This window comes from Panthera onca, chromosome D1 (genome assembly GCF_046562875.1).
Source record: "Panthera onca isolate mPanOnc1 chromosome D1, mPanOnc1 haplotype 2, whole genome shotgun sequence".
Taxonomy (NCBI): Eukaryota; Metazoa; Chordata; class Mammalia; order Carnivora; family Felidae; genus Panthera; species Panthera onca.
The window spans coordinates 28,415,767-28,440,577 of NC_138348.1; the positions used below are offsets into that span (position 1 = coordinate 28,415,767).

The 24,811-nt window shown below is 34.1% G+C and overlaps 1 protein-coding gene across 1 annotated transcript in view; it reads left to right on the forward strand.

Moving 5' to 3' along the window:
* The window catches only part of CCDC73 (coiled-coil domain containing 73), a 126,018-nt gene that overhangs the window by 56,955 nt on the left and 44,252 nt on the right, over positions 1–24,811 (forward strand). The window contains exons 6-8 of the mRNA XM_060606293.3: positions 1,316–1,354; positions 11,400–11,535; positions 12,005–12,084. Coding sequence (XP_060462276.1) covers positions 1,316–1,354; positions 11,400–11,535; positions 12,005–12,084 — 255 coding nt within the window. The remainder of the gene's footprint in view (positions 1–1,315; positions 1,355–11,399; positions 11,536–12,004; positions 12,085–24,811) is intronic.

Consider the following 24,811-nt stretch of genomic DNA (forward strand, 5'->3'; position numbering starts at 1 on the left):
TATTTGTTGAAGAAATAAATCACACATAACCTCTTCCAAAAAAAAAAGAAATAAAATTATCAGCTTATTCAAGGCAGCATGCTAAAAAATTGATTTCATAGGAAATGTGAAGTAATTTATTTTTGCTTAAAATTTAACAAATATAAACAGTTTAAGAAAATGAGTACTCATACACAGCTGGTTGGAATTTAGCTTGGTCAGACATTCTAGAGGACTATGTAAGAATTGTTAAAAGTCTATAAAAAGGAACAAATATTAGGAATTCTGCTTATTGGAATTTATTGTGCTAAAATACATAACTACAGTTCTTAGTACAAGCATGTTTATCTTATAGTAGTGTCATAAAACTGTAAACTGGGTAAACCTACAAAAATGAGAGTGATTTGGTAAAGTGGAATACTATGTAACCATTAAAAAGTTGTGTTGTAGATTAACTCATAGAAAGGTGTTTGTTATATATTAGGAAAAAATGGGCTACAAAATAGTTCATATATTGTTATTCCACTCCCCACTCACCCTCTTTTAAGGTGTAAATGCATAGCAAAATAACTGAAGTACCAAAGTATTAATGATTGTTATTTCTGGTTTCTGAGATGATTTTTTTTAAAACAGCTTTTTCCCTATGCTTTTCCATTTTATCAGATTTTCAACAAAGATCTGATACTAAAAAGGAAACTCTCCTAGAAATGCTGTTGCTATCCTGCTTGCTTTATTTTTCTTCAGAGTTGTCACTCTCTAACTTCTGTACTTTTTACTTATATTTTATTGACTATCTCACCATTACCCCCACTAGACAAATTCTAAAGGGTAGGGACTTTGTCTTGTTCAGTGCTGTATCCCAGAGTGCTAGGAAAGTGGCTTGTATATAGTAAGTGCTCCATAAATATGTGTTGAATAATTAATGAATGTATTGGTTTTGTTTTAAGGAAGAAAGCTATGGTAAATATCATCTTGAAAAAAATGTCCTAAGAAAAAAATACTGCATGGGAAATGAACACCACATTTTATAGCATACGGTTTTATTTATTTATTTTTTTTAAAGTTTACTTATTTATTTTGAGAGAGAGAGAGTGATGTATGAGTGGGGGAGGGACAGAGGGAGAGAGAGAATTCCAAGCAGGCTCTGCACTGTCAGTGTAGAGCCTGTCATGGGGCTTGATCTCACCAACTGTGAGATCATGACCTAAGCCAAAATCAAGAGTCAGACACTTAACTGACTGAGCCACCTAGGCACCCAATGGCATACAATTTTAATTTCAGGCAGAATTTAAAATAGATAAAGATTTATAATGAATTTTCTCTTTGTTTTTTCAAGGTTTCTAAATATTCTTTACAGAAGAAAGTAAGTGAAATGGTAAGGAAATTATAGAATATACACCCACTCTCCAGATTAGCACATCATATGTGTTGTATTTTTGTCAATATAAGTGTGGCATTTATAGTAAAAAAAAGTATTTGCAATTGGATATTAATATCCCATTTAAAGAACTGAATTACAATTTCAAATATAGCTTAAATTAATGTATTTCACAAATTTATTTCCAGATTACATAAATTGTTTATATATTATAAAATAAATTTAACCCAGTCCCAGATTACTAATAGAGGTCTTATTTCAATATCAAACAACAAGGAAATAAGAATAACAAAACCTCTTATTTTATTATTTTTTCTAGATATTTATACAAACATAATTATTAACGATTGCCTGAAAAAATAATATGAAGTAACATTTGAATACAACACTTGGGCTATGGTACTCATTCTTTACTCTTCAACAAGTGTTTTTCACATATTTCTCTTCTATATATTAAAAATTCATATTTGTATTTTTACAGCATAGTATTTTATGGAATATTTAGTTGATACTCTCTCTATCCCTCTTTGATTCAGAAGGACTTTTTTCCTGTATTTTTGATTAAGCAAAATTCTCCCATATCCACTGAAATCTTCTGAGGGCTTTTGGGTAGGCTTATGCTATTTCAGTTGTCATCTTTGGAGCAGACTGTAAGGCAAGTAAAGTAATTTTTGAGTAAGGTTTATATATTATATATATGAGAAGTAAGAAATGAGATATCACTCCTTATTAAATACAGAAAAATAAAGTAACTGTTTTGCTTCTTGAAAATGTTTTTGGTGTGTTAGAAAATAAAAAAAAAGCATAGAAAGATTGCTAAGCTTGATTGAATAAAAGATGTGAAAATTCTGTCGCTGTTCAACTGGAAAGAATAAAGATAATATTGTCAGACTATTTTAAACTATGATTTTAATTAAGAAGCTGAAAAACTAGATTCCAGTTTAGCTTTAAGTACCATGACATTTGTACTGAAAGTCATCTTCAACGCTACAGTGGTTTTACACAAAATATAGTGAAATTGAATAATGTGCACTCTGACCTGGGAGATAAGGCTACAAGTTAAAGATCAAAGGCAACATAAAATGTATTTATTTTATTCCACTTGAAAATTTCATCAGATACTTATAGTCTTAGAAAAAATGGAAACAAGTTTTTAGTAATTTCTGAGTATTTTGTGAATATGAATGACAACCTCTTAAGAACCTTTTAAAATGATATTTGAGTTATAGTTATAATGTTATTTTCTAACAGTTCAAAGCATTAAATAATTTTGCATTAAAGTAATTTTATATATTGATACATACATTTAATATTTTATGTCCATTCTGGCAGAGTATTAAATGTATTTTAGATAATTGATTAAAGAGTTTAAAATAATCTTTTTTTATAAGCATTCTTACATTATTCTTTTTACATTATTTTTATATGATTCAGATGACCTGTATTCAAAGTACTGTATTTGGTAATTAACTTAATCTTATTTTATTCAAATCATTTTTCTTTTATGTAACTTAACTCTGTGGTAATTTCTTTTAGGAATTCAATAAGTTGATTTGTGTATAGGTGGTAGAGGTGGTGATATGTCTCTAGATAAATTAACACAATTATGAATTGAAAGATTTACCTATCTCTACAAGTACCCTAGCCTTCTGTGGAGCAAGTGGTCACATTGATCATTACGAATAGAAAGAATGCAACAAAAAATAATAAAAGTAAACTGTAGAACATCAAATTAACTGTTATTGTAATTTGATCATTGGTGAAAATCTTTCCGGTTGTGTTCTTATCGTTAGGTGACTATGTTGTATAACGAGTAGCTAATAGGACTTAGTAAATGAAGTAAGAACTTACCTAGCTGGCTCTTATTTATGTTTTATTTTTTTGTGTATTGCTTTCCTTTAAAGAAAAGACTTATAAGAAAGATTTCTTTTTCTTTATTAAATTATAGTTTACATACTGAAGGTTTCATATGATTTAAAATTACTACATTTTTTTCTTTCATAGTAGAATGTTTTTAGAATGAAGACTTATCTGGAAAAATTATAAATATTATGTATATCTGTACACACAAAGTATTATTGTAACTTTAAGTTAGTTTTTTTTTTCATGTTTATTTATTTTTGAGAGAGAGAGAGAGACAGCATGAGCAGGGGAGGGACAGAGAGAGGAGACACAGAATCCGAAGCAGGCTCTAAGCTCTGAGCTGTCAGCACAGAGCCCGATGCGGGGCTTGAACTCACAAACTGTGATATCGTGACCTGAGCTGAAGTCAGACGCTCAACTGACTGAGCCACCCAGGCACCCCTAAGTTAGTTTTTTAAAGTAGTATATACCTTCTCTTTGTGACTAAAAAAGGTAAAAATATCTTTTAAAATGTTTAAAAAATGAGTTTTATAACCCCAAATTGATTTATTTTGGGTTCATATTGAAGAAATTGAAAGGTAAGTTGCAAAATAGTTTTGAAGAATGTATGAAGTTTATTTCTGTGTTTTTATCTTTTTCCCTAAAATTAACTTAAAGTTAATTATTTTAAGGGAAATTGTTTTTATAAAGGTTTTCAAGTTGGTCTTCATAAGGAAATAAGAAAGGGGGAAAATGAGCAATTATGCTTTTAATTAGTAAATATAGTTGTAAAAAGTTGTAATTAGTAAAGACAGTTGTATAAATACTATTTTTTAATTATTCCTATTTTAAATGTCTTGAGGCTTCAAAGTAATCTTTTAGACCACACACGCACACATGCTCTTAATTATGCAGGAGCTGTCTTTTTTTCCTCTAATCTTGATATTCATAGATTAAGTTTGTTAAAATTTAAGTTTGTATTTGGAAAGCAGTGAATCCTAACATTTTCTTAGGGACACAGTCCTTGAATTTAGTAGTAAAATTGTGTTAAAGAAGAAAATAGCTTGAATCAATTCACAGAGTTAAAAAAAACCCAAAAAACAAAAACAGTATGTTCTTAACTATTTCTTAATCATCTCAATAAAATTATCTTTATTATATCATGTGTAACATTAAAGTTTTTTTTTTTAATTTTTTTTTTTAATGCTTATTTATTTTTGAGACAGAGAGAGACAGAGAATGAACAGGGGAGGGTCAGAGAGAGAGGGAGACACAGAATCTGAAACAGGCTTCAGGTTCTGAGCTGTCAGCACAGAGCCCGACACGGGGCTTGAACTCACAAACCGCAAGATCATGACCTCAGCCGAAGTTGGATGCTTAACCGACTGAGCCACCCAGGCGCCCCTAAAGTTTTAATAATAAGACTATAAAGTTATTTATATTAGTCTTTAAACAGAGTAATTCTATTCTTGGGTTTCTCATGCAAGTGTCACCAATCTGTTTTTGTTGTTGCTTCCCAAAGAATTTAAGCTATTTGCTGGCATGCAATCAGTGACAAACTTGACAACTGGTTTCTTCATCTGATTATCAAAACTAAATCAGAGCAGCCAACTAGGTTCATATGAACAGTCCCATATGGGCCTGTGTGGGCTAATGAGCTGTAGGTGCTCATGTAATTTGAAAGTCTTTATAGTATTTATCACAGCAACTGAATAGGCTAATATATTTGGAAATTACGTCATGCAAACAAATGAAACTGCATTTTACTTGAATTGACTTTGGCTTCAAGCAAAGGATGTTGGATTAGAGTATATCACAAATTATTTTATGTAGAGAAAACCTATGAAATCACTTTAATCTTTGCTCTAGTTTTAGTTATCAGGATTGTTAATTTTTGCAGGCATTGACAGCCTATTATGACTTTTTAACTGAAAGATTGAGGAAACCTATATTATGTAGTGGACAGTAGTCATAAAGGCTATATAAAAATAGATCTAAACTGAAAAATTGAAAAATTCCTGGTCAACAATGCTATGAAACTAAAAGTCAACCACAAGAAAAAAATCTGGAAAGACCACAAATACATGGAGGTTAAATACCATGATACTAAACAATTAATGGGTCAATAAGAAATTAAAAAGTACATGGAAACAAATGAAAATGAAAATACAATGGTCAGAAACCTTTTGGATGCAGCAAAAGCAGTTCCAAGAGGGAAGTTTATAGCAATACAGGACTACCTCAAGAAACAAAAATCTCAAACAACCTAACCTCATACCTAAAGAAGCTAGAAAAAGAACAAACAAAACCTGAAACCAGCAGAATGAAGGAAATAATAAATTTTAGAACAGAAATAAATGATCTAGAAACTAAAAACAAACAAAAAACAATAAAACAGATCAATGAAATCAGAAACTGGTTCTGTGAAAAGAATCAATAAAATTGATAGACCTCTAGCTAGACCTATCAAGAAAAAAAGAGAAAGGACTCATAAAACCACAAATGAGATGAGAAGTGACAACCAACACCGCAGAAATACAATTAGATATTATGAAAAACTATGTGCCACCCTAGAAGAAATGGACAAATTCATAGAAACATATAAACTACCAAAACATTTAAATCAGAAATAGAAAATTTGAATAGATTAATAACCAGCAAATGAATAAGTAATTAAACTCTGAACAAACAAAAGTCCAGCACTAGATGGCTTCACAGGTGAATTCTACCAAATATTTAGAGAAAAGTTAATACCTATTTTCAAACTATTTCAGAAAATAGAAAAGGAAGGAATACTTTCAGATTCATTCTATGAAGCCAGCCTTATTCTGATACCAAAACCAGATAAAGACACCACAAAAAAAGATGACTACAGGTCAATATCCCTCATGAACACAGATGCAAAAATCAATGAAATATTAGCAAACTGAATTCAACAATACATTAAAAAAAATCATTCACCATGATCAAGTGGGATTTATTCCTGCATTGCAAGGGTGGTTTAATATTTGCAAATCAATCAACATGATACATCAGTAAGAGAAAGGATAATGACCATTTCAATAGATGCAGAAAAAGCATTTGACAAAGTATAATATCCATTCATGATAAAAAAAAAAAAAAAAACTTCAACAGTTAGGCTTAAAGAGATATCTAAACATAGTAAAGACCATATATGAAAAGCCCACAGCTAACATCATCCTCAATGGGGAAAAACTGAGAGCTTTCCCCCTAAGGTCAAGAACAAGACAAGGATGTCCACTCTCACTACTTTGCTTCAACATAGTGTGGGATGTCCTAGCCACAGCAGTCAGACAACAAAAAGAAAAGGCATCCAGATTGGTAAGGAAGGAGTAAAACCGTCACTATTTGCATATGACAGGGTACCATATGTAGAAACTTGAAAGACTCCACCAAAAATCTGCTAGAACTGATAAATGAATTCAGTAAAGTCACAAAATAGAAAATCAATGTGTGTTGCATTTCTATATACCAATAATGAAGCAGCAGAAAGAAATTAAGAAAACAACCCCATTTACAATTGCACAAATAATAGTAAGATCCCTAGGAACAAACCCAACCAAAGAGATGAAAGACTTATACTCTGAAAACTATAAAACACTGATGAATGGAATTGAAGATGACACAAAGAAATGGAAAAACATTTCCGTGGTCATGGATTAAAAGAAGAAATACGTAACGTTTACTTATTTTTGAGGGAGGGAGGGTGGGAGACACAGAATAGAGAGCAGGCTCCAGGCTCTGAGCTGTCAGTGCAGAGTCCAATGCAGGGCTCGAACCCATGAACAATGAAATCATGACCTGAGCCAAAGTCAGATACTTACTTAACCAACTGAGCCACCCAGATACCCCAGAACAAATTTTATTAAAATGTCTATACTATCCAAAGAAGTCTACAGATTTAATGTAACCCTATCAAAATACCAACAGCATTTTTCACAGAACTAGAACAAATAATTATAAACGTGTATGGAACCACAGAAAACCCTGAATAGCCAAAGCAATTTTGAAAAAGAAAAAGCCGGAGGCATCACAATTCCAGACTTTAAGTTTTATTACAAAGCAGTAGTACTCAAAACAGTATGTTACTGGCATAAAAGCAGGGAAAATGGGAAAAGGACAGTTTCTTCAGCAAATGGTGTTCCGAAATCTGTACAACATGTAAAAGAAAGAAATGAATCACTTTCTTACACCATACACAAAAATAAATTCAAAATGGATTAAAGACTTGAATGTGAGACTTGAAACCATAAGAATCCTAGAGGAGACCACAGGCAGTAATTTCTCTGATACCAGCTGTAGCAACATTTTTTTTAGATCTGTCTCCTGAGGCAAGAGAAATAAAAGCAAAAATAAACTATTGGGACTACATCAAAATAAAAGTACTTCTGCACAACAAAGGAAACAATCAACAAAACTAAAAGGCATCCTACAGAATGGGAGAAGATATTTGCAAATGATACATCTGATAAAGGGTGAGTATCCAAAATTCATAAAGAACTTCTAAATCTCAATACTCAAAAGCCAAATAATCCAATTAAAAAATGGGCAGAAGACATGAACAGACATTTCTCCAAAGAGGATATTTAGAAGGCCAACAGACACATGAAAAGATGCTCAGCATCACTCATCATCAGAGAAATGCTAGTTACAGTGATATCAACTCACACCTGTCAGAATGGCTAAAATCAAAAACAAAGGAAACAAGTGTTGGTGAGGATGTGGTGAAAAGGGAACACTCATGCACTGTTGGTGGGAATGCAAACTGGTGCAGCCACTGTGGAAAAGAGTACAGAGGTTCCTCAAAAGTTAAAAAGAGAACTACTGTATGACCCAGCAATTGCACTACTGGCTATTTATCCCCCAAAGTCAAGGGGAAATATGCACCTGTATATTTATAGCAGCATTATTTATAATAGCCAAATTATGGAAGTAACCCAAATGTCCACCAATAGGTGAATGGATAAAGAAAAAAATGTGTGTGTGTATATATTTATGTGTCTGTGTGTATACACACAGTGGAATATTATTCAGTCGTAGGAAAGAATGAAATCTTACCATTTCCAACAACATGAATGGAGCTAGGGAATATAATGCTAAGCAAAATAAGCCAGAAAAAGACAAATACTGTATGATTTCACTCATATGTGGAATTTAAGAAATAAAATGAACATAGGAAAAAGACAAACCAAAAAACTGACTCTTAACTATAGAGAACAAATTGATGGTTACAAGATGGGAGGTGGGTAGGGCGGATGGGTGAAATAGTGATATGGATTAAGGCATGCACTTGTGATGAGCATCAGGTGATGTATGGAATTGTTGAGTGACTGTATTGTACACCTGAAACTAATGTTACACTGTATGTTAACTAACTGAAATTAAAGTAAAAACTTAAAGAAAAATTCCTTGAATTAAAATAATGCTTTTAGACTAATTTTAGTGAAATTGTATTAGGTTTCTACCCATCTTCTGAAAGCAAATATAATTCTCTACATTAGAGAATTAAGTGGTGTCTTTAAAAAAAATTTTTTTTAATGTTTATTTTTTTTTGAGAGAGAGAGAGAGAGAGAAGAAACAGATCCCAAGTGGGGGAGGGGCAGAGAGAGAGGGATACACAGAATCTTTAGCAGGCTCCAGGCTCTGAGCTGTCAGCACAGAGCCCAATGCAGGGCTCGAACTCACAAACCATGAGATCATGACCTGAGCCAAAGTCAGATGCTTAACTGACTGAACCACCCAGGGGCCCCAATTAAGTGATATTTTAGAGTAATGGAATTTGGTTTATTATCGTTCATTATTTAGTTATTAATCATAGTAACTACCCAGATAGACATAAGATCTCTGGGGTAAGTATACTTGTCAGCTTTTTGCGTTAATAAATGCTATGTGATTAATTCAGATGACTCCATAGTGAATTTGAAGAGCCCATAGAAGTGCATAAGAAACTTTCAATTGATCCGTTGTGATCATTACCAATGATATTATCACTTTGCTTAAAATCATTAAAAAGTGGGGTGCCTGGGTGGCTCAGTCGGTTGAGCATCTGACTTCTGCTCAGGTCATGATGTCACAGCTCATGAGTTTGAGCCCCGCATTGGACTCAGTGCTGACAGCTCAGAGCCTGGAGCCTGCTTCAGATTCTGTGTCTCCCTCTCTCTCTGCCCCTAACCTACTTGCATTCTGTCTCTGTCTCTCTCAAAAATAAATAAACATTTAAAAAAAATTTTTTTAAATCATTAAAAGGTATCTTTGAAAAAGTTAAGATTATTATCAAATTTGCCAAGATAATATAGTTAGGTACAACTTATGTATGTATTCTCTATTAATATGAGGGCTAATATTATTCCAAATAAAACTATTGAAGGCACTTTTATTGGTTAAGGAGTAATAACAAAACATATTGTACTTATTCAGTGACAGGCGTTGTTCTTTGTGTTTTATTTGTATTATTTCATTTTATCCTCACAGCAACCCTCTCTGGGAGATACTTTTAGAATCTTTATTTTAAAGATAGGGTAGATTTCCCAAGGTCACACAGCAACTAAATTACAGAGGCAGGATTTAAACACAGGCCAACTAGCTTTTGACTACTATACTGCCTGTACTTTGATTTTAAAGCAGTAGGAAATGGCTCTTTATTTTATGCGAAAGAGAATTTAGTGGAGGCATTCATAATCAATCAGAGAGTGAAGAATGGGTTTGAGAAAGAGCAGGGATCAGGGAAATTCCAGAGTTTGTGAAGCAGGATGTAGGAACCCAGGACAGAAGTCTTATCAGCTGGATAGGATCACTGCCAAACTTTAGTTTTATAGTCCTTTTTGCTCGAGTTTCAGATTCCAAAAAGGTAGAAATCAGTTGGTTTATTTTGAGCAATATGCCCTTCACTTGACTAGGGGAGAAGAGAACCTGCAAATTTTAATCCTCCTAGATTATAATGAGGAAGAAATATTTGAAGTAAATACTTGAAATTGTGATAATATTGGATAGGGAAAACAGCTACTGGCCAGGTATATCTAACAAATTTTCACTGTTGGAGCCCCAGAGGACAACAACAATTCACTCATAAAACAATTACTGAGTGTCGTCCATAGACATACACTGGTTTTTATCACTGCTTATCATCATAGGTGCTGAAGCATGTGACATAAATGAAGGAAAGTTGTGAAACCAATCAGTGAGTCTACTAGTACCAAGTCAAGATCAAAACCTTTAAAAAATGTTATTCATTCTGTTAACCTTATATTTCTTTTTAAAATTTATTAATGACCTTTTTTTTTTTTTTTTTTAGTAGACTCCACACCCAATGTGGGGCTTGAACTCACAACTCTGAGATTAAGAGGCATATGCTCTACTGACTGAGCCAGCCAGCCAGGCAATCCCTCTTTTTAAAATTTAAAGTCATATTTCTAAGTGTGACAAAACAATCTTTAGCTGAAAGTAGTAAAGGCCCATATTATACCTTGGGTCCAATTTTTGCCAATTGTGTCTCTCAGCTAAGTAGACTTTCTACTATACTGTATTGCCTCCCTGCCTCTGATAGATATTATCCTCATCATTCAATTTTTTAAGTTTAGTTTTGAGAGAGAGAGAGAGAGAGGCAGATAGAGAATCCCAAGCAGGTCACATACCATCAGCACGAGCCCTACGTGGGACTCAAACTCATGAACTGAGATCATGACCTGAACCAAATCCAAGAGTCAGACACTCAACCAACTGAACCACCCAGACTCTCCTCATCATTCAATTTTTTAATGCAGTGAGAAGGTGCTATACTCATTAAAATTAAAAATAGTTGAGTTTTGATAATGCACTCATAATTATGCCCCCAAATTTAGAAAAACAAATTCTTTTCCTTAATTATAAAGAGTATTAATATTCTCGTGATTTTGCTTAGTGCTGGCTTGGACTGATTATCTTTTCTATAAGTGAAACCAGTTGCTTTTTAAAAAAGAAATTGTAAATAGGGGCAGCATAAATTTAAGTGACCATTTTGTTACAAGAAAAAAAAATGTGCTTTAATTTTACACAGGTTTAGAAATATCTCCTAACATTTCCTCCTTGTTGTGTTCTCAGCACTTTTTCATGGCCTATTTCATAACAATAGTTACTAAAAACAGTACATTTTTATGTGTGGGTGTATTATAGGTTTATAACATTTAAAATAACTTCAAAATAGGAACAAAAAATCCAGTTACATCTTCTGGCTAAAGAAGATCATCAGAAGCAACTGAATGAAATTGAGAAATATTATGCCACAATAACAGGTCAATTTGGATTGGTAAAAGAGAATCATGGAAAATTAGAACAAAATGGTAGGTGTTACCTTATTTAAACTTATTTTTTTTTAATTAAAAAAAAATTTTTTTTAATGTTTTATTTTATTTTTGAGACAGAGACAGAGCATGAGCAGGGGAGGGTTAGAGAGAGAGGGAGACACAGAATCCAAAGCAGGCTCCAGGCTCTGAGCTGTCAGCACAGAGCCCGACGCGGGGCTCGAACTCACAGACGGTGAGATTGTGACCTGAGCCGAAGTAGGAAGCTCAACCGACTGAGCCCCTAAACTTATAGTTTTAATAGGAGTGATTAAAAGGGCTTACTTATAATGAGGAAATTGAAATTATCTGCTACTGGTAATAGTAAATAACATTTTAATAAATATTATTTATGTTCAACAATAATTATATATATTGCATTGAGGCTGCTTTCCCTGTCCATTGTAGTGATACTTTCCTTAAAATGTATGTTGAATATAATATTTTCTAAATGTTTTTCATATTGCAGTACAGGAAGCAATACAATTAAACAACAGACTTTCAGCTTTAAATAAAAAACAAGAATCTGAAATATGCAGTTTAAAGAAGGTATGATTGATACAGTTTCATAGTATTAGAATTACAGTGTAAAATAATTAGTTTTATGAAATATTACTAGAAAAAGTTGGGTAGATATTTTTTGATGTAAGAAAAATAAAATGTTTTAAATATGGATTCATAAACTATGAGTTATGATTCCTGTAAATGTAATGAATGAGTTTGTTCTAAACCATTCAAAATATTGTTCCTTGGGGCGGCTGGGTGGCTCAGCTGATTAAGCATCAGTTGGTTTCATCTCAGGTCATGATCTCATGATTTGTGAGCTCCAGTCCTGCAGTTTGTGAGTGAGTTCAAGGCCTGCATTGGGGCCGCACTGACAGTGCAGAGCCTGTTTGGGATTCTCTTGCCCTCTCTCTCTCTGCCCTTCCCCTGTTCATGCTCTCTCTCTCAAAGTAAATAAACTTAAAAAAATATTGTTTGACTCTCACCAGTTGCATGCATTTTTATGGTGACATGAGTAGCCAATAAACATTTACTATATGTCAATCTCAGCACCATTTATTCATTCATTCTTTAGTATTTGATTGTGTCAGGTCTATGTAATGTAGCACTACGGGTACAAGTCTGAAGAAAATAACACATTTTGCTGCTTTTTTGAGGTTTATAGTCCAATGGAGGAATTAGACACAAAATACATAATCACACAGATCAATTTAAAACTGTTATAAATGATATGAAGAAAAAGTAAAGGATGTGATGACATTATAATAGGTGAATTTATTATGTTGGTGGTAAAGGGGTAGGGGAGAGAAAAGAAAAATGTTTCAGGCAAGGAGAATAGCATATGCAAAAGCCCTGAGACAGGGAAGATTTTTAGTAATAGCTTCTCAGACTTTTGGCTAGGATTAGGTATAGGAAAGAGTTTAGTATATGTGAAGGACTGGAGAAGTCTGGTATGGCTGGAGTATCATGAGTGAAGGAGTACTTGAACATTGAACTCTAAATTGGCATAAAGCCATAAACATATTTTATTCCTCATATCACAGTCATTGGCTCAGTAGTGGACAGATGACCTTAGCTAGTGGCTATAAACCAATAAGAATGTAACCCTCACTGTGGCTCTCAGTCATTTCTCTACATGAGAAACCAAAAAGGAGGAACCTGACAATGTGGATGTCAGACTGGTGTGAAGTAAAGAAACGTGTTCTTTGATGACATTTTTGAGTCCTTGGATCCACCAACCCTACCATTCTGTACCTCTAGACTTTTCAGTTATGTGAATCAATAAATCCCCATTATTATTTAAGTTAGTTTGGTTTGGACCAGTTTAATTTTCCATTATTTGCAACTAAAAATACCTTCACTCATACAAGGTAAGACTGGTATGAGAGGAGGGAGAAGTAGGAAGGTCTTATTCTTATTTTCTCAGCAAATGACCTCTTGTTTCCTTTCCCTACTGCCTTCAAAGCCCCATCTGAAATAATGCCACTTTGGACCACCTCCCTATCCCTGAGAGTATTATATTTTGTGTGTGTGTGTGTGTGTGTGTGTGTGTGTAGAGAGAGAGAGAGACAGACAGAGAGAGATACCTATCTTTACTGACGCTCGGTAAATGCTCTAAACTTTTACTGAGTGTCACTTAAATATTTACTAGTAAGTTACACTTTGTAATTATTTATCAATGTGCAAAATACCTTCCATTTGTCCCTCCAGATTCAGATGTATCCATCCTTTTCTCCTTGTAAGGCTTACCTATGTGCATTGCATCAGTGTTCCCATATCTTCTGGCTTCCTGTTGAGTTAGGCCAGTGGAAAGCAGCCTGGACAGGAGATAGGAGGAAAGAGAATGAATTAGAGGGAATTCCCTCTATGTGAGGTAACTTTAGTGTGGCCTTGTCCCTCAGTATATCACTAGTTCTCTTAAACTGGCCTACTCTGTGTAATGCTCTCTTTCTGGGTTCCAGTAACTTACCTTTTTGTTGTTTTTTGGGTCCAGTGTAGTGACATCTCCATTGCTGCTGGCCCCTAGAACTTGCGCCATATTTTATGGCTCCTTTATATTGTGTCTACAGTTTTGTGAATAAATCATCTTCAAATTATCCTGATTTATGTGTACCATCTGTTTCTTGTTGGGATACTGATTATACACTTGGTCAGAGTGTTAACATTAGTGAGGCCAAGCTCCCCAATTCAGTTTCTGTATAAGCTGATTGGTTGATTTAGTACAAAGAAATTTCTTTTTTACAAGGATTATACCCCAAACCTCAATAAATCATTTTTGCAGTACATATTTTGGACTCAATAATATGAATATGGATGATATTATCCAGATACTTCATTACTTTTGAGGAAATTTTAAATTTTGGGTCAGTGTTGTTGTTGTTGTTTTTTTAAGTTTATTTATTTTTGACGGAGATAGAGTGTGAGCATGAGCTGGGGAGAGCCAGAGAGACAGGGAGACACAGAATGCGAAGCAAGCTCCAGGCTCCAAGCTGTCAGCACAGAGCCCAACGTGGGGCTTGAACTCACAAACCATGAGATCATTACCTGGGCAGAAGTCAGACGCTCAACCGACTGGTGCCCCTGGGTCAGTGTTTCATCTCGGTTTTAAATGGATTCTGCTTTTAAAAGGGAAGAAAAATACCCCAAGCATTTATAGCTATATGTATACATTGAATTTCACTATTTTTATTTATTGATTTAAATTAATAAACTTTATTTTTTAAAGGGGTGCCTGGGTGGCTCAGCCTGTTAAGCTTGACTCTTAATTTCAGATCAGGTCATGATTTCATGGTTGTAAGCTTGAGCCCTGCCCTGGGCTCCGTGCTGAGTGTGGAGCCTGCTTGCAATTCTCTCCCTCTCTCTCTGCTCTTCTCCTGCTGCTTTGCACATGCTCTGTCTCTCTAAAAAAAATAAAATGAACTTTATTTTTTTTAGAGCATTTTTAGCTTCATAGCAAAATTTAATGGAAAGTATAGAGAGTTCTCATATACTCCTTGACCCACACATGTACAGTCTCTCTCACTGTCAACATTCTGTACCAGAATGGTGCATTTGTTACAATTGATGCACCTACATTGACACATCAGTATCATCCAAATTCCATTATTTACATCAGGATTCACTCTTGGTTTTGTACTTTATCTGGATTTGGACAAATGTTTAATGACCTGTAACCACCATTGTAGTATCATACAGAGTAGTTTTACTGCCCTGAAAATCCTCTGTGCTCTGTTTTTTCATATGTCCCTTCCTATAACCCTTGGCAACCACTAATCTTCCTACTATCACCATAGTGTTGCCTTTTCCAAACTGTTATAGAGTTGGAATCATATAGAATGTAGTCTTTTCAGATTGGCTTTATTAGTAGTGTGCATTAAGTTTTGTCTAATGTCTTTTCATGGCGTGGTAGCTCTTTTATTTTTTTAATTTTTATTTTTTTTAGCACTGAATAATATTCCATTGGCTAGATGTACCGCAAACTCTATCCATCCTCCTGTTGAAGGACATTTTGGTTGCTTGCAAGTTTTGGCAGTTATGAATAAAGCTACTATAAATATCTGTGTACAGATTTTGTGTGCACGTGTTTAAAACTTTTTTGGATTAATACAAAGGAGCATGATTGTTTGGATTGTATGATAAGAGTATGTTTCATTTTGTAGAAACTGCCAAACCATATTCCAAAGTGACTGTATCATTTTGCATGTCCACCAGCAATTGCACATTCTACGTGGTTGTGTGGTGGTATCTCTCTGTTGTTCTTATTTATAATTCCCTAATGACATATGATGTTGAGCATCTTTTTATACGTTTACCTCCCATCTGTATATCTTCTTTGGTGAGGTGGCTGTTCAGACCTTTTATCCATTTTTTAATTTGGTTGTTCATTTATTGTTGGCTTTTAGTAGTTCTGTGTATAATTTGGATAACAGTCTTATCAGATGTATCTTTTTAAAGTGCTTTCTCCCAGGGACACCTGGGTAGCTCAGTTGTTAAGTGTCTGAATCTCACGGTTCATGGGTTCAAACCCCACATGGGGCACTGTGGTGACCGCTTGGAGCCTGGAGCCTGCTTCAGATTCTGTATCTCCCTCTCTTTCTCTGCCTGTCCCCTGTTTGCACTGTTTCTCTCAAAAATAAACATTAAAAATAAATAAATAAATAAATAAATAAAATATTTTCTTCCAGTCTGTGGTTTGACTTCTCATGTTCTTGATATTTTGGAGATAAATATCCAAAGCAGAAGAGAGAGCAGAAGGTTTTAATTTTAATGAAGTGCACTTATCAATTTTTTGAGTATGTGGATTTTAACTTTGGCATTGTACTTAAAAAGTCATTGCCATACACAGTGTCAGCTGGATTTTCCCTATCTGTCTTATTTTCTAGCAGCTTTATAGTTTTGCATTTTACATTTTGGTCTGTGATCCATTTGAGTTAATTTGTGAAGGATCTAAGGTCTTGGTCTATAGTTGTGCTTTTGTTGATGTGGTTTTTTTTTTGTTTGTTTTTTTTTTTTTTTTTTTGCATGTGAATGTCCAGTTGTTCCATCACTATTTGTTGAAAAGATTACTTTTGCTTCCATGTCAACTATCAGTGGGTTTTTTCCTGGGCTCTCATTTCTGTTCCACTGATCTAATTGTCCATTCTTTCACCAATACCACACTGTATTGATTACTGTAGCTTTATAGTAAGTCCTAGAGTTGGGCACTGAAGGTCCTTGACTTTATTTTGAATTAGCTATTCTGGGTCTTTTGTCTCTCCATAGAATCACTTTGCTGACACTCACAAAGTAACTTGCTGAGGTTTTGATTTAGATTGTAATGAATCTAAGATCAAGTTAGGAAGAACTGACATCTTGAAAATACTGGGTTTCCCTATTCATGAATGTGGAATATCTCTCCATTTGTTTAGTTCTTCTTTGATATCTTTCATCAGAGTTTTGTATTTCTTCTCACATAGATCTTTTATATAGTTTGTTAGATTCTTACCTAAAGATTTAATTTTGGGGGGTACTAATGTAAATGGTAACATGTTTTTATTTTCAAATTATATTTGTTCATTGCTAGTGTATAGCAAATTGTGAGATCATAGAAAATATTATCTACTCCCATTTTCAATCACTCGTGATTTCCTAAGTGATAAAAGCACTAACAACATCTCTTGTTTTAAGATATATCTGTATCTATATCATCTATTTCTCTGTCTCTATCTATCTATCTATCTATCTATCTATCTATCTATCTATATAATTTAAGTTGGCTTCACACCCAGCATGGAACCCAGTGTGGGGCTAGAACTCATGACCCTGAGATCAACACCTGAGTTGAGATCAAGAGTTGAACACTTAACCGACTGAGCCATCCAGGTGCCCCAAAACATCTCTTGTTCTAATATTTGGTCTTTCACCCTGCCCCTGACACTGGGCTGCTAAAACCCTTATAAATTCCTAAGTGATAAAAGCACTAGGTGCATCATTTGTTCTAATAATGTTACTCTGGATGGGCTCCTGAATGGGGGCTGGTGACCAGAAAGAGCAAGCCATGATTAGAAGCTTAAAATTTTCAGCCCTGCTTCTTTCCTACCTCCCTCTACACCAAAAAGGGAAGAGGGGCTGGAAATGGCATTAGCAATTGATCATGCCTTCATGAGGAAGTCTCCATAAAATCCCAGTAGTGCCCATCTCAGAGGGAGGGTGACACACCTCAACTCCACCAGGGCAGAATCCCCTATGCTTGGGACCCTCCCAGATCTTGCACTTTGGATATCTTTATCTGGCTATTCATCTATATCCTTTATCACATCTGTTAATAAACTGGTAAACTTAAGTATTTCTCTGAGTTCTGTGAGCTGGTGTGGCAAATTAATGGAACCTAAGAGGGGATAGTGGGACCTCTATTTATAGTCAATTAGTCAGAAACACCTGGCCTTGAGATTGGCATCTGAAGTGGGATGGGAGCTGTCTTATGGGACTGAGCTCTTCACTTACAGGATCTGACACAGCCTTCAAGTAGATAGTGTCAGAAGTGAATTAAATTGTAGGACACTCAATTGATGTTGCAGAGAATTGCCTGGGGCCGGGCAGGGGGGGAACACCCTCAAACCCTTGGTGACCAGAAGCATCAGAAGTGAAGTGTTCTGTGTAAAGGAGACACACAGGAAAAAAACACAGGAGGAAGAACTGGGTTTTTCCCTGTACCAGAGGGAAGAACTGTAGGTTTTTCCAGTACAGAAAGTGATTGACTTTTGTATATTAATGTTATATCCTACAACCTTATTATAATCACTTATTAGTTCCAGGAGGTTTTTGTTGATTCTTTCACATTTTCTACATAGTCAATTATGTCATCTGTGAACAAAGATAGTTTTATTTCTTCCTTAAATCTGTGTACCTTTTTTTTTTTTTTTTTTTTTTTTTTTAATTTCCTTTTCTTATTGTACTAGCTAGGGCTTCCAGTATGGTGTTGAAAAGTTTTAGTAAGAGGGGATATCCTTGGCTTGTTCATAATCTTAGTGGGAAAGTGTGAAGTTTCTCATCATTAAGTATGATGTTATCTGTAGGATTTTTTTTAGATGTTCTTTAGCAAGTTGGTTCCCCTCTATTCCTAGTTCTTTATCAAGGAGGTTACCCTCTATTCCCAGTTTGTTAAGAGTTATTATCATAAGTAGGTGTTGGATTTTATCAAATGCTTTTTCCACATCTATTGATATCATGTGATTTTTTTCTTTTGCTTGTTGATATACTGGATTACATTAATTTTTGAATGTTGAACCAGCCTTGCATAACTGTGATAAATCCCACTTGGTCATGGTATATAATTATTTTTATATAATGTTGGATTTAATTTACTGTTATTTTGTTGAGGATTTTTGTATCTATGCTCATGAAAAATACTAGTCTGTAGTTTTCTTATAATGTCCTATTCTTGTTTTGTTATTAGAATAATGCTGGCCTTGTAGAATGAGTTCAAAGTATTCTTTCTATATCCATATTTTGAAAGAGATTATACAGAATTGGTATAACTTCCTCTTTAAATGTTTGGTAGAATTCACCAGTGAACCCATTTGGGCATGGTCCTTTCTGTTGTAAGATTCTTATTGATGCAATTTCTTTAATGGATTTAGGTCTATTTAGATTGTCTATTTCTTCTTGTGTGAGTTTTGGCAGATTGTGTCAAGGAATTAGTCCATTTCATCTAGGTTATCAAACTTGTGAGCATAGAGTTGTTTATAGTATTTAAAATTTTTTTTCCCTTTAATGTCCATGGGATCTATAGTTACGTCCAATTTTTCATTTCTGATATTAGTAATTTGTGTCCCTTTTTTTTCTTAACCTGGTTGGAGGTTTATCAATTTTATTGATTGTTTCAAAGAATCAGCCTTTGGTTTCCTTGATTTTCTCTATTGATGTATTGTTTTCATTTTCATTTTCATTTATTTCTCTCTAATTTTTATTACTTATTCTGTTTACTTTGATTTTACTTTGCTTTTTCTAGTTTCCTAAGTTTAAAGTTTAGATGTTTTAGATTTTTTCTTTTTCTTTTTTAAATAAAATTGTATTTGACATATAATGTTACATTAGTTTCAGGTATAAAACATAGTGATTCAATAAGTCTATACACTGTGCTCTGCTCACCACAACTGTAGCTACTCTCTGTCACCATACATTGCTACTACAAGACCATGGACTATATTCGCTATGCCGTTTGTTTTATCCCCGTGACTTATTTATTCCAAAACTGGAAGCCTGCATCCCCTACTCCCCTTCATCTATTTTGTCCATACCCTAACCCGACTCCTCTGGTGACCATTAGTTTGTTCTCAGTATTTATGGGTCTGTTTCTGCTTTTTATTTATTTATTTTTTTAGATTCCACATATACGTGAAATCTTCTGGTATTTATCTTTCTCTTTTGACATATTTCTCTTAGCATAATACCTTCTAGGCCCATTGTGTTTTTGCACATGGCAAGGTGTTATCCTTTTTATGGCTGACTAATATTCCGTTGTGTATATATATCACATCTTTATCCATTCATCTGTCATTGGACACTTCGGTTCCTTCCACATTTTGGTATTTTTTCTTTTCTAACATCTGCATTCAGTGCTATCCACTTCCCTGTAACCATTGCTTCCATTGCATTCCACAAATTTTGTTTAGTTGTATTTTCGTTTAGCTTAAAATATTTTAAAATTTCTCCTGAGATTTCTTCTTTGACCCATGTGTTATTCAGAAGTGTGCTGTTTAAGCTCCAAGTATTTTCAAGCTACCATTTATTGATTTCTAGTTTAATTTTATTGTAGTCTAAGAGCAGACATTATATAATTTTTGTCTTTTAAATTTTTGAAGGTGTGTTTTACAGTCCAGACTGGTGAATGTTCTATGTAAGCTTGAGAAGGATTTGTAATCTGCTGTTTTTGGATGCAGTGGTCTATACAGTTTACTGGACTGTGAACTTCACAGTACTTCTCAGTTTTTTCTCTCGAGTGGTACAGGATGGTTGGAGGGGGCTGGATTTGGATATTACCCTTTCCCTAGGTAGTTTAGGCTCAGGTCCAGTAGCTTCTCCTGAGGTCAGCCCTTGTTAGAAGAACAGAATGCCCTGGCATATTTCACAATGGTTCCTTCTCCCCTCCTCCTCCTGGAAGCAGGAGGAATTATTTTTTTCTGATATTCACTGTGAGAAGACTTGGAAGTGAAATTCATAAAAGTGTTTGGGCGGGGGGTTCCCCCATGACTGTGTCCCCCTAAATTTTTTTTTGTTTTAACTCTCAGGGTTTTCCACACTGGGCCTCTGGTAGTCAGTCAGTCACAGTTCAGCTTTTCCTGTACTGGCATTAGTTCTTGCAGAGGTTTCTGTTTGTGGATTTCTGCTCTGGTAGTTTATAATTCTCCATATTCACCCGTCTGTCTCTCCAATCATTGAGGTAGCTGTTTCCTTTATGACCTCATTTCTCTGACAGATCTAAGAAGAGTTGTTGATTTTCAGTTTGTTCAGCTTTTATTTGTTGTCAGGATAAAGTTGTCGGGACGAAGTTTAAACTCCTTACTTGTTTGACTGGAAATAAGAAGCCCTCCGTTTTTACTGACGGACTTAGTTTTAATTTTACTGAAATTAAAACTAAGCCTAGAGTGACAGACCTAAGTTTTGAAGAGGAGTGTTTTGTGCTGTGAGATAAATAACATATAGTTTAAAGCATAACTCAAGAAATCAGGAAATTTTGTTACTTTCTGTTTTAGCATCATTTCAAGGAAAGCAGGATTACTTAAAATAAAGATTGAAGTGGATTCTAAATGCTAAGTCAGAGCCCAAGGGCCATTAATATTTGTAACACTATTGTATCTAGTTCTTTGGTCTTACAACTTTCTTATAAGCCAAGAAAATGGTTTTATATTCCCTGGATTCTATCCTTATACCTGAAGCATCAGAAAGGAAGCGCATAGTGTAGCTCAGTATAAAACATTAGAAGCGTATGTTCCTAGCCCTTGAAAGTTTTAAGTCTATCTAGAAAACTAGACAGTTTTTATGTAAAGAACATTTATTTTCAGTCACATCCTAGAATATTAAAGATGGCTTTTTTAATATAAGGAGAAAATATGTAATTTAAAAATTTGTAGTCTCAAATCAGAGGATTGTTAAAAGGACCATTCATTTTTGTCAATATTAATTGCGAATGCAAATAAATATAAATAACTAAATACTGACTACTTGTGCATAAGCACATTTTTGGTGATGTCTCTTTGATTCATTTATATTTTAATATTTTTCTCACTGAGTTAATTGATTAATCACATTAATTTAGTGATTATATTAAAATATTCATATGCTTTTGTTCAGTTTTTACATTATTTACATTACTACATTATACCTCATAAGTTTCTGTATTAAGTTATATGCGTTTTTTTCATTAAATAAGGACAAATGTTTCATTATAGCATAATAATAATATATTTCTAACATATAGTTTAAGACTGGCCTGTAGATGGAGACGAGGCTCTTGTAAAACCATTGGCGGATTAGGTTAAAGAGAATGTCTCTTTCTTTGCACAGGTAGAATAGTGTTGCTCATGAGCACACTTACCCATTTTTCCCAGGTCTTGGAGCCCTACCAGGGCTAACTAAATGTACTGATGTGTCCTGCAGTGGTGGCCTATCTCTCTAGAGAGCATTACAGTCAGTGACCATGCTGTTGTACCTACTAGTTCTTGGAAGAGAGAGTGTACAAACGGGTAAAGTGAGAGGATTTTTGTACATTGAGAGTTTTAAGTCTGAGTAGCTGAAAGAGTAAAAATTTAAAAATACATTTTAATAGCCATTTGTAATATTTCAGACATTCTAGGTATAAGAATTTTGTATTTTTTATGTAGTCTTAATTTTTAACTTTCAGAAAAGCTTTTTCATTTTTTATTTTCTTTTTCAGAAGCTAATCAAGTCTGGTAACATTGGCTATATCACTCACTTAAAACTTTTAATCATTTTCCCAAAGATAATTTTTATTTTTTTATTCTGTTTTATGATTTTATTTAGAACAGTTAAGCTATTGGTTTGTGACGAGATGGATTTTTTTTTGGGGGGGGAAGCAAAGTTAAATAGACCAAACTTAGCTGTTAGATTAAACTAGATATTACAGTTTTGAATGCTGGGTTCACTATTATGGCAATCATGAAGAATTCCTGATACTATCTATGAGCAGCATTCATAACCTCTGGTATTTGTCTGAGTAAACGTCAGAGCACTCAAGGAGATAGTGATATTTAACAGACTACCCTGTACCAGAAAAGGAGGGGTAAAGGAAAAAAGAGCACAATATTTATGACTCTAGGAACTATAAGTTGTAATTTAATGAGATCAAAGCTTGTGCTGTTTATTCGCTGTGCTAACAGCTTTGAATAAAATGGTTAGAAAACAGACAATGTACTAAAAGTTCAGGATATTTAAAAGCTATAAAGGCTATAAAATCAAAAGCATATTTTCAGTGGAAAATCGTTTCGTGGAGGTCTCTGATTTTAATTTATTATGTTCTTAAGATTAAGTAATTAATATAAGAAAAAGAAAGACATAAGAAATGATTAGCTTTTACTTTTGTCAGCCATATACTGAATTTTCACTCTTACCCTCCCCTTTCCCACTTTCTTGTTTCAGAACAATTATTGTAATAGGAATTGATGCATTTTAGAGTATCTCCTATAAAACTTAGCTAATTACAACAGCTCTATGTTTTCAGTTGAAAAGCGTAGAAAGCCATAGGAGTTTGTTGCACTTTATAACCTTGACAGAAGAAATAATTTGTAGAAAAAGGATTTTCCTTTATTAATTCAGATAATTGTAAGCCACTTCATGTGAATATAAGTTTTAGTGACATACACTTCAGTTTAATTATACTTTTATCAGTAGAACGTTGTGTCTTAGGAGTAAAACTAGACTAGATCATTAGTGTGAAACTAGCATTAAAAGGCATCCAATAATTTACTTTCTAAGTTATTAGAATGTTTGTTTACTTCTTATAAGTGTGTCTTGCTTTAGGAAAATACAATATAAAAAATTAAAAGTTAAAAAATTGTTTCAAATTTTAAAAATTATCATTTTAGTGCACCAAAAAAAGCAGCTTGAAAGCAAGTTTTTAAAAACACCATTTTGTAAAGATGTACCTTATTTTAAATCCAGTATTATTGGTGGCTTTTTTAAAAAGAATCAATTGAGCACAAAAGATTTGTTTTTATTTTGTATTTATTTAATTTTATTTAATTTTTATTTCAGAGAGAGAGGGAGGGTGCAAGCAGGGAGAGGGGCAGAGGGAGGGAGAGGGAATCTCAGGCAGGCTCCACACTTGACAGGGAGCCTGACCTGGGGTTTGATCTCATGACCCTGGGATCATGACACGAGTGGAAATTAAGAGTTGGGTGCTTAACCGACTGAGCCACTTAGATGCCCCAAAAGATTTGCTTTTAACATTCAGATGATATTTGACTAAATACTGAGTAACAATATAAAAATTAGCCAAATATCCTGTAAATCTGAATTGAGATTAAAACTTTAAGGTCCTCTAACAGATATTTTCCTTTGAATTAATCTCCTAATTTTTTTAAATGTTTATTTATTTTTGATAGTGAGCAAGCGAGCACAAGTGGGGGAGGGGCAGAGAGAGAGAAAGGAAGACACAGAATCCGAAGCAGGCTCCAGGCTGTGAGCTGTCAGTGCAAAGCCCGATGCGGGACTTGAACTCACAAACTGTGAGATTATGACCTGAGCCGAAGTCAGATGCTTAACTCAGGCATCCCATAAATTTTTAAGAAATTAAATTAATTGCTGAAATTACTAGATTTTTTTTTTTAATACCCTTCAGTAACCATAGTCAGTTTAGCTCCCAACCCTTGTTTTTAAATGTTTATCCAGGGTGGAAATAATAAGAGCAATACATTGTTTTGTTCAATAAGTTTGTTAAGTCAAAGACCCTCTAGTTCTAGAGTAATGTTTTATTATACCATCTTATTTCTGTAATTGTTGTTTTCTAGCGTATTCTTGGATCTGTACTTATAGTGAAGAATTAACCTATTTTAAGGTCACAAATTTAGGGCTGTTGATTACAGCAGTCAAGGTTATTTTCTAGCCAAAAAAATACACTGGGGCAGAGGGAGAGAGAACAAGAATCTTAAGCAGGCTAAAGGCTCCAGGAGCCTGATGCAGGGCTCAATCCCATCTGATCCCATTTGATTTCATTAAATCTTATTTTAGGTAAAGATAAGTCACAATTTTTTCATAATCATGTTCATCACTTTTT